The 17,239-nt window shown below is 35.4% G+C and overlaps 1 protein-coding gene across 1 annotated transcript in view; it reads left to right on the forward strand.

The window, feature by feature from the left end:
• Positions 1-11,813: 11,813 nt before the first annotated feature.
• The window catches only part of LOC138693240 (insulin-like peptide receptor), a 147,724-nt gene continuing 142,298 nt past the window's right edge, over positions 11,814-17,239 (forward strand). Inside the window, exon 1 of the mRNA XM_069817055.1 lies at positions 11,814-11,970. Coding sequence (XP_069673156.1) covers positions 11,889-11,970 — 82 coding nt within the window. The 5' untranslated portion in view covers positions 11,814-11,888. The remainder of the gene's footprint in view (positions 11,971-17,239) is intronic.

Raw genomic sequence — 17,239 nt, forward strand, 5'->3', positions numbered from 1 at the left:
ATTGATACTTGCGCTTTCATATTGCTACAATGGTATTTTCTGATTGGTGGAACACCTGAACTTTAATGAATAGGTGTACTTTAATGAGGTCCATTAAAGGGCTGCTACCAGGTGTATAATTACTACATTTCGGCATGGTCGAGCATAAAGTCCATTATAGGCGACTGTAATCTTTTCAGTTCTTGTTTTTCATGAGAAATGAGGGGTATTTTGATCGATGTTCATTATAGATTCCTGTTGCTAGTAGCCAGAGTTGGGGTGTAGTCAATATATACTGCAGCAGATTTTTTCACCCTATCCAGTATTTACATCATAGCTTTGCCACTGATGTCCACTATCGCCTGTTCTTTTTAATGTACTATATGCATAGACGAAGTCATCAGAGAATGGCAAATGGAATTGAAGCACAATTATTTTATTGGAATACTATTTTATTTGCTGATGATAAGATAGTGTTTGCTAACTGCATGGACTCTTTACGAAGAGCTTGTATATTTTGAGTAATATCGTAGCATCATACAATTTGAAAATGCCTACAAAGAACAAAGATTTCAGGCCTTATAGGTAAAGAACATGTAGCAATAAAGATTGTCGTAGCTGATACTATTTTAGACCAAGTAAAACATTTTAATTAGTATTTGGAATGTGATGTTGCTTATGAAAGTTCTAATGATATACACAAACTTCACCGGTATCAGCAACTATAGTCGCGACGCTGTTATTCCCGGCGTGACTCCTCCTCTTTGCTTACGTGTTAGGAAGTCAAGGCTCTATAAAGTCTAGGTAGGTAGTATCGTTCGCCATTTTTGTTCTTTCGTTGCCGAGCTACCAGACGAGGGATCTATTTGCCGCACCGTTAAACATTATCATGTCGTAGCTCCTATGATAATAAATCAAACGCACTGTAATTCAGCAAATAATTGAGCGGCAAATAACGTCCTCGTGTGCTTTCTGCGAACGCCAACGAAAGAGCCAAAATGGCGGGCGATTGTATTAAGTATTTATCGAGCCTTAGGAAATGCGTAAAATCTTCATCAGCGAATCACAAGACGCACACGTTTAAATGTAGCCGACCTGCAACGTGATTGGCTGCCGGAAATAAGAGCGACGGGACTATAGTAAGGAAATAAAAGAAGAATTAAATACGGAAAATATTGTAACAGAAATAAATTCATACCAAGAAGACTGGCTAAATCTCATAATGAATAGAATTTCATACAGAATATTCAATTATAGACCTGAGGGTAAAAGATCAATTGGACGATTCGTTATACATGAACATTTCTACGCATTTAATCGTTCCAACGATGTGTGCATAGTTTCAGGGACTACTCCCGCAAGCAAACGAGGTTATTTCTCTTTCCCGCAACAACTGCCTTCGTGAGTTCAAGAAGGCATTGTCGTCATCCCCTCACAGTCGAATGAAATTTAATAAAGAATGTAAGTAACTATGAAAACAATTTTCCGTTAATATTATAGCTTTTTTTATTAATTTGTCCTGCAGAATAATATCTATAATACTGACAATTAATATTTGGGGAGAAAAATTCGCTCCGGCGCCAGGGATCGAACCCGGGTCCTCGGTTCTACGTACCAAGCGCTCTGACCACTGCGCTACGCCGAATTCAATACAGCACCGGATCGAACCTTCCTCCTTCAATGTTTCCCTTTGTAACCTGACTCCAAGTTAGGCATTGACGTATATGTCCAATGTCAACTGCCAATATACTAGGAGTGCACTCAGCTGAGCGACTTGTTTGGCCGGGATTCCGCAGTTAAGTGCACAGTAATCTGTACAGACATATGCACTGCAGCTATGAGAATATTATAGATTTTTATTTATTTTTTTTATTTTTTATTAATTTGTCCTGCAGAATAATATCTGTAATACTGACGTGTACAGATTACTGTGCACGTAACTGCGGAATCCCGGCCAACAAGTCTCTCAGTTGAGTGCGCTCCTAGTATAATGGCAGTTGACATTGGACATATAGTCAACATATATGCCTAACTTGGAGTCAGATCACAAAGGGAAACATTGAAGGAGGAAGGTTCGATCCGGTGCTGTGGATTGAATTCGGAGTAGCACAGTGGTACGTAGAACGAAGGATCCGGGTTCGATCCCCGGCGCCGGAGAGAATTTTTCTCCTCAAATATTAATTTTCCGTTAGTTTCAAAAGGATTGTTTTACTAATAATTACAAAAAAAAATATTTTTTATTATTTGCAGGTTTCTTTAAAATTCGAAATATGCACGAAATTGCTTTTTTTAAACGAAATCAGGGTAAAATGATATCGTAAAATCACACTCCTAATAATACATAATCTTACAGCAATAAACTTTAAAACCGAACATGATATAAATACGGTACTTTAAAAATAAAGTAGTATGTTAACGAGAAATTCCCCTCCCCCTCTACATTTTTATAAATTCGAACACTGCTTTTATGCGACAGACCTATTCTTTCGCGAGTTAGGAATATATTTACTATACATCTTGATTACAGAAGTTTTAACACTATATCACTTCGTAAAACGTATGTGTCTTTCACGTGTTAAATTTTACAAAATTTAACACGTGAAAGACATTATACGTTTCTCGAAAAGATACCGGTATATTTACTGTTAAATATAAGCTGGAGCGTGTAAAAGTACAGTCCGACCAAGAAAGAAATACATTAAAACATTCATGCGCAAATGCTATGAATGACTTTTACGGAACAGATCTGTTCTTTCACGACTTATCAGTATGTTTCATACTACGTAGTAACGCCTTACTGACATAGTACGTCATTCTTTGACATATCTCTTCTTTGATAAAGTCTACCATTAATAAAGCTGAATGCCTCGTTCAGATGGCGGTTCTGTTATTACAACATAGGTCGCATCTAAAGCACCAAGGTCAGATGATTGTAGAAAAGCAACTAGAGGGATAACATTTTTATTTTTTCCAAGTTGTACAAAAATATATCACGAAAAAAAAAAAAAAAAAGCAGAAACAAACTGCACTTCCAGATCCCAACGGAAGCCGTCAGAATATGTTTCCATTATTTTTGTACATTGAAGTTTATGTATGCATAAGTGCACGTAGTAAATTTATACTATAGTTACGTCAACTCTGACGTAGATTAGCCAAAATTAATCTAATTCAGCATTTGAGACTCACCTTGAACTATCCCAGTCTAACCAGTTTAATTATTGCTTCTGTCTATTAAGTATTTTGGAGGTTCTTTCATAAAATTGTACGTTTTATTATAATTTACCTACACTTACAGAATTTTAAATTTAGATTATATTACTTTATCCTGAAAAACGTTCTGTGCATTAATTTTGAAATTATTATCTGCACAAGATTTAAGCTTTCAGTAAATAGTCGACCTGGTTGGCGAGTTGGTATAGCGCTGGCCTTCTATGCCCAAGGTTGCGGGTTCGATCCCGGGCCAGGTCGATGGCATTTAAGTGTGCTTAAATGCGACAGGCTCATGTCGGTAGATTTACTGGCATGTAAAAGAACTCCTTAGGACAAAATTCCGGCACATCCGGCGACGCTGATATAACCTCTGGAGTTGCGAGCGTCGTTAAATAAAACATAACATTTAACATTTCAGTAAATAACCCTTAATAGTACTCATAGAATGTTGAAATAAAATAAACGTACAATAGGTCGTAAGTAGTGAGTTCAAAGATTTTCAGTAAATAACAGTTTAAGTTGAAGAACATCATGATTTCACAGTCAAACACACATAATGGAAACAATCAAAATGTATTTAATGGCTAATATTCATTTATGGTACAAGAGAGTAACGTAGGATTTAATTCACGAGTGGAAAATTTTGTGCTGGCGTGTAAATCAGAGTATATAAGAAAAATGTTTAATTTAATTTTAATAACACAATTCATACCGCAGGAAAAATAGAATATTTCTCTAGGGAAATTAATAGTACTGTACAGAATATTATTACACTTTTGATTAAGATTTCCTTCTAACTTCATAATATGCATGCGATCTGTCAGAAATGAAAAAGAGCATAAGAGTGCACTACTTGTTTGAAATGGACTGATAAAATAAATGAAACTGTGTTTGAAAGAGTGAGTGAAGAAAGAATAATGCTGAAACTGACAAGAAGGGAAAAAATATTTGTTGGATCACTCGCTAAATAGAAAAAGAAACTGTCTACGTAAACGAGAAAAAAGTTAGTCAGAAGAAGTTATCAGATGATAGACAATATTAAGATTATATTGATCATATGCAGAGACAAAGAGGAAAGGTTGGAGAATGCTAGGTTTGCAGCGAAAGACCTGCCCTTGGGCGGAAAACTATGAATGAATGAATGAATTCACTACTAAAGATAATGTCATTGTTTAGGTTGCCAAGGATGATGAAATAAAGAGCAGTTTAGATGCCAGTTATGTATAATAATTATTTTTTGTGCGAGATCGTGCGTATTTGCTTGGTTTCCGCACAAAACCAATCCGCGGAAAGTCTAAAATTCCACATTCAGTATTCCCAACCTAACATACATAACAATTTCCCTCTTCTTACCGCTTAAGTGACATTTTGATTTTACTGCTTTAGGCTTTTAACATATTATTTTTAGAGACGTTCAATATAGTAATAATTATAAATTGGAAACTTACCACTGTAATTTCACCTAAATTGCACTGTTAATTATTGTTTTCAAATATTTGCAAAAATTAAGTAAACTCTACAACTCCACTAAAGTTACTGCATTCGTGATGCAAGTAACATTAAAGAAGCCGTGAAAAAATCAACAAGATTCCAGACTCATCATAGACTGGGGGAAAAAACGGACGTATATCACGGCCTGCTGGAGTATAGTAAACACAGAAAACATTTTAAAGCAACAATGTTGAAGATAGATATTTTTGTTTTGCAAATTTGCCGTCATTGAACAGAAACCAAGATGGAGATTTCATTGTAACTAATTAGAAATTCCTCATTCAGGTATGTAATAAACGATCTTCGCACAAAATAATGTACGATACATGAGCGGTATGTTTTCTTTCAATTCTCGGAAATTAAAAAAGCTCAACTACGTTTCGCTTTTTCAAACTTTTCCTCGAACATGAAAACTTCAACATACCGCTCTTGTAATGCATATTACTATTACAGTTACTGCATTCCATTGACATACCATTACGGGTGTTAAGAAAATTCAATACCGATAAGTGAAGTGCAAAAATAAACTGTAAATAATTTGAGTTTTGACGCATTAAATTAAGAAGAAGAAAATGAAGAAATGAAGAGAAGGAGGAAATGACTGACGAATCAGAAGCGAGGAGAAGAAGAATAAAAAGGAATTAATTCAATTTAAATCATTTCAGCTAAGCAGTAGGACTGTATCCTTAAATCACCAAATTCAATACTGTATTAGCAAAGTATGTGTCACCATTTTATCTCATTTTCAGGAACATTTGTTAGAATATAATTATGTTAGCAATTATTTTTTGGAAATATGAATGCTCTTTTTAACACGATCTGTGTAAGTGAAGGCAATTCATATATATATGCGGGATTTCGTTTCCTAGAAAAAAAAATCTTTTGAAATATTTATTTTTTCGTTTTGTAATGTGAAGTGCAGTGATGCAGTAAGAAGTGTATTACAAATATTAAAGAAGATATAATAATAATAATAATAATAATAATAATAATAATAATAATAATAATAATAATAATAATATCATCAATAATGATACTAAGGCCGTGTCTCAAAGCTCAAGTCCATACTACACACTAGTGACTAGCAACTAGGTGACTTGTAAACTACACACTAGGGAGCTTTGGACATGTATGCTTGAAACATGGCCTTCTTCATAGACTATTTTTCTAAAAACCATGACATCACGGTGCAACACTGAATTAAGAAGGCAGTGTCCTAATGCAGTTTCATTACGAATTATGAGGAAAAGATGAGGGCTTAATATAAACCAATAATGTTTAAAACATTGTACAGAAGGTACTAATAATGTCAGTGTTCAAAGTTAACGTGTTATTCTACATTATATTTACATTATTTCACTTCCAAAGCATTTTCAGATTTCATAACCCCAATTGCTGATGAGGTATCCATGTTTGTTTAGTGAACAAGTCAACAATCGAGCAAGCATTTTCGTTTACTAGCTACTACGGACTTGATTGCTATGCACTATGTAACTTTGGATCATAACTTCTGACGTCACATCCGGCTATTTAGTCAACAATCTAGTTCACTTCAGCTGAAAATGTAGCTTTGAGACGCGGCCTTAGACTTGACAAATTATTGATGTAGTTACACCAGACAATAGAAAAAATGTAAACAGGAAATTAAAAAATTACTAACATCACACAAGTTACCATCGATGCTCTAGGAAAAGACTGCTAAATATCTTTGTGCCATTCCGAGAACACCAGACTTGAATACATAATAGAGAATTTACAATTTTAATCATTTCTCAAATCATGTACAAGGTCACCATAATTTCCGTTCATAACTTAATCCCAGGAACATGGTTACTGTTGTTTTTCCAGCTTACAACTTTCTGAGAATTCATCATTATCATCATCACTATCATCAGCAGCAGTAGCACCACCACCACCACCATCACCACAATCAATGTGCTTTCAAGGATACAGACTACTGTTGTTTTGGCCTCAGAATTCAACTGCCAGTTTCTTCATTGGTCGGCCCTGTTCTTTTCTTCCATTTAGAGTGCATTGTCCACACCTGTGGAGTAATGGTCAGCGCGTCTGGCTGCGAAACCAGGTGGCCTGGGTTCGAATCCCGGTCGGGGCAAATTACCTGGTTGAGGTTTTTTCCGGGGTTTTCCCTCAACCCAATATGAGCAAATGCTGGGTAAATTTCGGTGCTGGACCCCGGACTCATTTCACCGGCATTATCACCTTCATATCATTCAGACGCTAAATAACCTAAATGTTGATACAGCGTCGTAAAATAGCCCAATAAAATAAAATAAATAGAATGCATTTCATTATTAATTTTGGGGATATTGATCAGGACATTCGTTTTAAATGTTCGAGCCCATTTAGTATGTTGCTATTTTTGCCATAATGGGAGTTACATTCGATTCTTGCAAAATTTCGTCGTTTGATTTGAAGTCTAACCAATTAAAGACTTATCTTTCCAAAGAGGCTAAGTACCAATTTTTAAAATTTTATTTTATTCAATCTAAGGGAGAAACAACCATATGAGAATATCTTACTAGTAGTTCAATTGTGACTCCTTCATATGCCAAAAGATGGTGCTGGAAGTATTTCAAAATGCATTTGGTAGTGTGTTTTTACTCAGTATTTTTGATGTTTAGCCTCTTTAGATAGTTAGATCTTCAGTTGTATCCTGCTGCTTTTCGCGTAAATTTCATCATAACAGATTTTAATCTAAATATTATAGTAGCAGAGGAGAGGCTAGAGTGTTATATAATTCTTATACGCACTCTTTTTTACTTTTTGATGGATTTGAAAATATTATTAATAATTCCTGATTTTTTTTTTTAAACTTCAAACTTTTACTATCAATGCTTTCTTCATTTCAACCGGATAGAAAAATATGCATGTGAAGTGCATAGAGGTGACAACCCCACCAAAAACTTAGCTCGCCTTAGGCTAGTAAGTTAACCCATTTGGGAGAAATTTTTATGAGTAACTTGCATCATTCGGACTATATTAAAATAATGATTGTTGAATATACCCTAAATAAACGGCTCAATTTAATAAAGGTATGAGAGCTACAGTAATAGCTCAGGCATGAGTTCGAATCCCACTTGGGTTGATTACCTTTTACGGAGTTTTCTCCAACAGTAAGCCGAATATCTGATAATCCCATGTTGAATCCTCGGTTAGATTCGCAATCCAATAACGCTAAATAACTAGTACAGTGTCGTTAAATAACCGAATAAAAGGAAGGAAAGAATGCCAAAAACTGATCTGAGAATTTCTCTTCCAGACATTTCAGTAAAATAATTGCAACGATATTATTATTATTATTATTATTATTATTATTATTATTATTATTATTATTATTATTATTATTATTACTGTTCTTCACTGTGGTTATAATGATCGCGTATTTGATTGCAAATCCAAAGGCCTCGGGGTTTAATTCCCGGAAAGAAGCGAATATTTTATTTCTCTTTCGTCTTCTTCTCCTTCTTCTTCTCCTTCTTCTTCTCCTTCTTCTTCTCCTTCTTCTTCTTCTTCTTCTTCTTCTTTTCCTTCTTCTCCTTCTCCTTCTTCTTCTTCTTCTTCTCCTTCTTCTTCTTCTCCTCCTCCTCCTTCTTCTTCTTCTCCTTCTTCTTCTTCTTCTTCTTCTTCTTCTTCTTCTTCTTCTTCTTCTCCTTCTTCTTCTCCTTCTTTTTCTCTTTCTTCTTCTTCTCCTTCTTTTTCTCCTTCTTCTTCTCCTTCTTCTCCTTCTTCTCCTTCTTCTTCTTCTTCTTCTCATTCTTCTTCTTCTTCTTCTTCTTCTTCTTCTTAAATTCAATTCAATTCAAGGAATAGGCATATACTTGTTCCATATTCACAGTGTACCTGTCCAAAGCTTCCTAGATCTTCCCGAATGTTTTCTCCCTTTAGGTATATAGGACATCATTCTTCTAGGGATCCTTTCTGGTGCCATTCTATTAACATGTTGTACCCACTAATTCCTATAATTTATGACCTTTTCTACGTATAAAATAAGTATGTCCTTGTCTTGTGTGTGGACAGATATTCCGATGACCTCAGGTCTTGAAATAATAATAATAATAATAATAATAATAATAATAATAATAATAATAATAATAATAATAATAATAATAATAATAATTCACCTGACATAATTAGGAACATTAAATCCAGACGTTTGAGATGGGCAGAGCATGTAGCACGTATAGGCGAATCCAGAAATGCATATAGAGTGTTAGTTGGGAGGCCGGAGGGAAAAAGACTTTTGGGGAGGCCGAGACGTAGATGGGAGGATAATATAAAAATGGATTTTAGGGAGGTAGGATATGATGATAGAGACTGGATTAATCTTGCACAGGATAGAGACCGATGGCGGGCTTATGTGAGGGCGGCAATGAACCTTCGGGTTCCTTAAAAGCCATTTGTAAGTGTGTTAATAATAATAATAATATTGGCGACCTATTACATGTTTATTTCTTAAGTCAGTGGTGAATTACAGAAACAAACTATGACATCATGTGAACGCATAATATTGTTAAGGGTGTACTGCAGTGAAATAATTTCATTTTTTATGAAAAATACTTTTTTTTTTTCAATCTTAAAATCTCGAAGCTTACAAATATTCCTCGCAAAATTTCAGCGACTTGCGCCTCTTTGAACACTTATTTTGGCAGCTATTTTTAAAGGTGTAGTCGATTTAAATTCCCTGTAGTCTCTGCTGTTTGAATCCATGTTTTTAGGTTTTTAATTTAAAATTTCCATGTAATTTATTACTAATAGTAAAATTTCAGTTAAAAAAATATTTATATAAGGAGATGAAAAAATGTACAAAATATTTACTAATTGATATGAAAATTTGTGTGCATACTAGTTATATCCCAAAAATGTAAATATGCAGTATGCAAATAATGTATGCGCGAAAAATGAAAACTGTACGTCCATTATTTTTAAATTTCACTTCGGGTGAAACAATTGAAAATGAATAGCTGGTTCTGAAGAGTTTGGCATAAATACATCTTCTATTAAAATTACTTTTCGTCATAGTGACCTTTCGGTATAAACGTATTTGCATCAAAGAAATTCACCGACTATCATTTTTATTTTATACAACATAATGGGATGAGATGGGCAGCTTGCAAAACCACGAGACATGTGGCATTATTACTCATGAAAGTTCCACTTCATGACTCGCGACCGTGTATCTTTTCTCTTCCCATTTTCTCCTTATTTCATTGACATTGTCATTCCTGGCTCTGGTTCCTGGTCCCGTGACCCTTTTAATTTGTAGAGACCCTTTTATGTAGACGTACTCGTATTTATATACACAAATACTTTCGAGACTTTATGTAAAAATCGTGATGAAAATAACGCATTTAAAACAGTCTTAGAAAATTACAAGAGAAGAATTTTGTATTTTTATTTTTATTTAAATTTTACTAGTGGGATCCACACCTATGGAGTAACGGTCAGCGCGTCTGGCCGCGAAACCAGGTGGCCCGGGTTCGAATCCCGATCGGGGCAAATTACCTGGTTGAGGTTTCTTCCGGGGTTTCCCTCAACCCACTACGAGTAAATGCTTGGTAACTTTCGGTGTTAGACCCTAGACTCATTTCACCGGCATTATCACCTTCATTTCATTCAGAAGTTTTTTTTATCCAATGTAATAAACCCTATTTCACCCTGAGATATATTAGGGTTATAGTTGGCATCACAATACATATTTTATAAGTAATAAACAATAATAAAATTATAATACAAAATTATGGTCAAGGTTACAATTCACATGAATTATGTACAAGAATGCACCTTAATGAAAGAAAGGATCGTTTCATAAAGCCTCAAGGCATGTCTCTATATTTATATCTAATGGTTATAGGAAGAAATATATATATATATATAGCTATTAAACATGTTATTTTAGAAGCAATAAATAGCTATACTAAGAGATGGCTTAAAATTTGCGAATTAAATACATTATATAGTAACAACAATTGGCAATAATCAGGTATTACAAGAAATGGCTCAAAATTAGAAATCAAATGCCTAATTAAAATAAAAATTAAAACCAATAGTACAATATTATAGTATGCGAAATTGAAGACTTACAGTTTCATTATAGTTGTTTAGAACTAATACGATTTTTTTTTCCCGGAGTAATTTAACATTTTACAGTTTCACGAATATTCTATTCAAGAAGGACATGAAATACTTATATGATTTGGAGTTGGTAAGTATATTGATTAACGGTTTGGTAAATGTATAATTTAAAGTGTTCAGTAACAACTCAAGCTCGTATCTTTCACGGCAAAAGACTGGACAATCATATAATACATGTTTGACATCTTGAGATTCCTCCCCACAAATTCAAGTTGCATCGTCTTTAATATGGAATCTATTTACGTATTCCCCGAAGTTTCCATGCCCAGTCAAAAACTGTGTCAGTACGAAATTTGGCGTTATTACTTTACATTTATTACGATCATAGACCGTTGGAAAATATAGCTCTTTTGTAAGAATTCCCTTATCACTATTGACCCATCTTTCGTTCCATTCTTGCATATAATATTCTTTGGCTACTTTTTTGATATAGGATATCGGACATAAATTGTACGACAGTGGCACATCAGAGTTGGCTGCCATCTTTGCCAATTCATCGGCTCTCTCATTTCTAACTATCCCAGTATGCCCTCTGACCCAAGTTATACAAATATGGACGGCACTTTTCATTCAGAAGTTAAATAATCTTAGATGTTGATACAGCGTTGTAAAATAACCCAATAAAAAAATACTAGTGGGTTGCCGGGGCAACGCCCCGGTACTTCATCTCGTCATTGGACGAGCCGCCACTGGTTGGTACTCGAAATTCATTGAAAATTAAGCAGGTCGAACCAAAGAAAATAATGAGAAATACCAAGACCAAGAACGTCAGCTAAATTGGACAGTAAGGGTATGAACTGGGAGTTTTAACAAATACTCGTTAAAGAGTATTTGGTTTTAACATCTGTTCGCCTGATATTTGCATGTCTACGTGCGCACGTACGAAAAAATCCTCCCCAGCTTGCAGATCAGTTTCCAGCAAATCGTAAACAAATCGACCGTCTCTTGTTTTCATACACTGAGCCAGCAGCAAAACGCTATGCGCATGCGCAAACTTGGGCCAACTGAACAGGGAGGCGGTCGGGCAGTTCTCGCAGCGCTGTGGAGGACGTTGGATGTTTTATGCGTGTTGCAAAACAGACCATGGGCGCGTGGCACACGTTTGGAGCCAGCAAAGAGGAGCCCCTCTGAGCAACGGTGAGTGAAATTTTGCTGTTTGTGTGTAACACGTTGTGCCAACTGCAGAGATTATTCGGGAGCAAGATGACAGATCAGCTGTACGTCCTTGGAACTAGTAATGATATATCAATGTCTCCTCCGAGTGTTGAATGAAGAAACTCCGGTTTCTGTTCTAAAATTAAAATTATCTGTCTTTGACCGAACTGTCACAGGGCCTAAACTTAGAAAATGATTAGTTTAGTGAGAGTGTGAGCTATCCCATGATGAAAATCGACGTCACGTTTTGTTAAAAATGTTTGTATTTGTTGTATCTACATGTATTTTCATTACAGAAGCCTGAAGAATATTTTCGATGAATTAAAAAAATGGTACATTTGCTAGAAGACGTTACACATAGGCCAGTTTTACATTAAACCTATTTCTGTGTTCGGTTACCATAGGGTGATCGTTAGTATATGTGTTTTATTTTACGTTTTATATTGAAACTTCCATCTCACTATAGTCGCCCTCCGTAGCGTAGTTGGTATAGCGCTGGGCCTTCTATGCTCGAGGTTGCGGGTTCGATCCCGGCCGAGGTCGATGGCATTTAAATGTGTGTAAATGCGACAGGCTTACTGGCATGTAAAAGAACTCGTGCGGGACAAAATTTCGGCACTCCGGCAACGCTGATATAACCTCTGCAGTTGTGAGCGTCGTTAAATAAACCATAATTTAATTTAATCCATTTCACTACACACCACACACGGGACTGACGTTTGATTTGTGTAGAGTTATTTCATGATGAAGTGAAACTGAGAGATGATGTAACTTTAAACATATAAACATATAAAATTGTTAGCGCAGGCTTCCGGTGAATGATCAGCGAACTAACGTTTTTTGTATTCATATACCAGTGTTAGCGATATGAATTGATATGAATCCTGTACAAATAACCAGTCGATCAGTGACGGGTTAGGCTTGGTTTCTGCAGGCTTGGTATGTCTTGCGTATACCTACGTGTTTTGATAAATAGGTATAAAAATAGATTTGCCGTGGACGGTAATTTGCTAGGAGACATCGTTGCATTTAGACCACGTTTACACTAAACCTAAAATTTGTTTTTGCAAGATATACCAAAACCTTAAACTGATCTAACATAACCTTTTCCTTAATCTGTGACAGGTTAGGTTAGGTTAGTGTTTTAGTATACGTTGTATACACTAAGGTTAGGTTTAGTGTAAAAGTGATCTATATGCAACGTAGTCTCCCAGCAAATTACCGCCTTGGACCGAAAAAAGGAGTTCATTTCTCGCGTAGCGCAACATAATGGTGGCGCTATTAATAATAATAATAATAATAATAATAATAATAATAATAATAATAATAATAATAATGTTTTTGGGGGGCAAAACTAATTGGGATTTTCCGGTCTCTGATCGAGTAAAAAACCCTGATAGAATTGATATTTAATCCTTGCGGTGAATTTCAGTGAAGTCCGGAGGCCCTAATTGGTCATATCCACTCTCCTCACCTCCACGCTGGGACCCCCTGGGGTCTTTTCAAGATGCGAAAGAGAGAGTGGTGTGCGGAAAGTAACGGGAAGCTACCGCATTTATCTTTCCCAATAAAAATTCCCGTGATACGTACCATACTTATATACGAAAATCGTCCCGAGTCAATCAAGAATACGGCCATATTTCTTTAATGTAACATTAGGTTTCAGTGTCGTCAACATAGTAATACTACACACCTAATCAAGCCTAATCTAGCCTCATAATACTACACACCTAATCAAAGCTAACCTAACCTGTCCCACAAACACCGAATCTAACCTAAACTAACCTGTCACATATACTACACACCTGTAGTAACATTCCTCACATTTAGTATAATTTCGTTTGCATGTATTGCCAGCCCTGCTTCTCGTGTCGGTAGCCATCTAGTGGAAGTGGATCGTAATTCGAAAAAGGAAATATGGCGACTTCCATATATATTTCAATAAGAATTGAAATGTGTTGTGGTTGTAATAAAAGTATTGAAAATTGGTTTATAGCTCCACATTGGCAGTGATAAAAGTGTGTAATATTCGTTGAGTGGCTGGTGGATACTCTATATTGACCCAGGGGATTAGTTGCAAAATAAAAACAATCTGTACTTACCTAACAATCAAACATTTTCTACAAATGCCCGTGGAGATGAGGTTCTGCTGTCATTTTTCTTTTAAGGAAAAGATCATCTGCTGATCTTCTCGCAGAGTAAAACCAGGATTTCACTTATGGTAGTGGGGGTCTGACCGATATTGCAAGAATCTAGTAAAATTATTAATAAACATTAAACCAGCAATATGTTTCACCAAGAACATTCTAATTGGTACTAAATTTTTCCTCATTGAGCTGAAGGCTTTTTCACGCCTCGCTGTGGATATTGCAAATAACAGCAAATAAAACAGGAAATGCTTATATATTTTTTAACAATTCTAAGCCTATTTTGCTGTCTATCATGTTTCCAGAGTACGATTTTCCAGCCCATAAGGCAAGAGGTAAAGTACAGTACTTCTTACACATGCAATAAACTCGTACCTAAATCGTTTAAATTAGTACTAAATGTTTAAATATTTCATAACGACATGATTAACGGCATAGTAGCAAGACGAAATTCCGGTACGTCAACAAATTTTACAAACTAGCAGTACTGAGTACTCATAGATTCAGGCAGTGACGTACGCAGAATTTTGTCAAGGGGGGTCATTATTATTATTATTATTATTATTATTATTATTATTATTATTATTATTATTATTATTATTATTATTATTAAAACGTAGAAATTCTAGTTTAAGCAAGTACAGCGATAGGGTTGGAAGTCAATCCCGAAAAGACAAAGTATAGGATTATGTCTCGTGATCAGAACATTGTACGAAATGGAACTATAAAAATTGAGATTTATCCTTCGAAGAGGTGGAAAAATTTAAATATCTTGGAGCAACAGTAACAAATCTAACTGACACTCGGCAGGAAATTAAACGCAGAATAAATATGGGAAATGCGTGTTATTATTCGGTTGAGAAGCTTTTGTCATCTAGTCGTCTGTCAAAAAATCTGAAAGTTAGAATTTATAAAACAGTTATATTACCGGTTCTTCTGTATGGTTGTGAAACTTGGACTCTCACTTGGAGGAACAGAGATTAAGGGTGTTTGAGAATAAGGTTCTTAGGAAAATATTTGGGGCTAAGAGGGATGAAGTTACAGGAGAATGGAGAAAGTTACACAACGCAGAGCTGCACGCATTGTATTCTTCACCTGACATAATTAGGAACATAAAATCTAGACGTTTGAGATGGGCAGGACATGTAGCACGTATGGGCGAATCCAGAAATGCATATAGAGTGTTAGTTGGGAGGCCGGAGGGAAAAAGACCTTTGGGGAGGCCGAGACGTAGGTGGGAAGATAATATTAAAATGGATTTGAGGGAGGTGGGATATGATGATAGAGACTGGATTAATCTTGCTCAGGAAAGGGACCAATGGCGGACTTATGTGAGGGCGGCAGTGAACCTCCGGGTTCCTTAAAAGCCAGTAAGTATTATTATTATTATTATTATTATTATTATTATTATTATTATTATTATTATTATGTTACGGTATATTTATTAATATTATACTATGTTCTAATTGAACATATTCATGAATATCCTTATTAAAGCCTTGAAACGTAATTTTTTCACAGCCATCCAATTTTTAACTTCTGCTTAATCTTGTATAATAAAAATGCTTGTGTCATTATTACACTTACGCAAGAAGTTTAGGCTATATTAAAAATATGAACTGTCAAATGCACAAAAATTAAACGAACGTTTCACAATAAAATCAAAACTCAAACTAACGAAGGGTGAGTTTAAAATCTAAAATGCACAATATTTAATATCTGTACTGCAGAACTGTCAAAATAACCTTTTCAATATGTTTCACAAGAAGTTAAATTTCATATCGGCTTCATTTTATTAAAAGGTCGGTACTGGGCGGTAGGTCTCTCTATAATAAAGATGCCATTGTTATAGTAATTCGAACGTGCCGAGCACCAAGCACAGACATTGTATTGAAGGAGGGGTAGGAGAACTACCCGCCTTTTGTCGATGTAGATTTTGTTACTCTTACAGTGAAAAATTAGAGAAGAGAAAACGATTACGGACAAAAAAAAATTACTCAAATCTAAATACATTTTTTTTAATTCAAGGAGAGGGCTCTAACACGGTAACCCCCCCCCTTGCGTACGCCTCTGGGTACAGGCAGCCCCGTATGTAGGTAGTGCTACGCCTACGGATCCGAAAAAAAAAATTGCGCCTTCCCCCAACTGATGCAAATCTGAGACATTTAGCAGTCAAACTGTAAAAAAAAGTAGCAACAATTTAACATACTACCACTATAAAAAGCAAACATCTGCGAAGTACTTAACTATATAAAACTTTACACGATTTGTTCTACATTCTTTACGCAATCAAAACACGAAATTGCTGTGGAAAGTCAAATTGCATATCCGAACATTACAGAGCCACACTCACAAGCAGACATTCTGATAGGGGGGGGGGCAGATAAAGTTAATTCTTTTTTCTTCCACCATGTTAATAAAACAAGTGCTTTTACAAATTTTAGCCACTCTACCGCAATTACGAAGACGTCCAAAAAATGATTTTCCCTGGGGCCGTTTACAGAAAAAAAAGTTACGATTGCATGGAAAGATTAATGTCCGGTTTCTGGTACACCGTTAACTGTCAGTTACTTAACTGCGCTTATAAATTTACTCCACTGATAACTTTGATGAGTTTCCGAAATGTTAAATGTAGATTTATCAGATCTTGTAACTAACAGTTGAGGTAACTTCAAGTTCAGTACCTCTTGTTGTCCATAGATGTCTCCACTACTATTGTTAGTGATTTTTTTTTTAGTTATTTATAGTTATTTTTATTTGCAGAAGTTTTCAGTAGTATCGGTAATATATCAGTGAGCTCTGTACTAGTAGGAGCAGTCTTTTTAATTAAGGAACCTTGTGATAAACAATAATGTACATGTACACTTCCATCTCAATCGGAATATGATTAAAAAAGCAATAATTGTTGGTATTTGGCGTGATCATCGAGGTAAATAATACTAATGGACAGAGGGCTAGATGTAATTTCTGTTACAAAACTGCACCGCAGTCAGCTGTGGCGGTTATGGCAGCTATATTGGTAGGCCAATGTAAAAATATGTTACATTCGTGCATATGAATGCTTTCATGTGTTCAAATGGACTTTTCGGAGACCGAAATACCAT

The sequence above is a fragment of the Periplaneta americana genome, chromosome 17 (assembly GCF_040183065.1).
Source record: "Periplaneta americana isolate PAMFEO1 chromosome 17, P.americana_PAMFEO1_priV1, whole genome shotgun sequence".
Lineage (NCBI taxonomy): Eukaryota > Metazoa > Arthropoda > Insecta > Blattodea > Blattidae > Periplaneta > Periplaneta americana.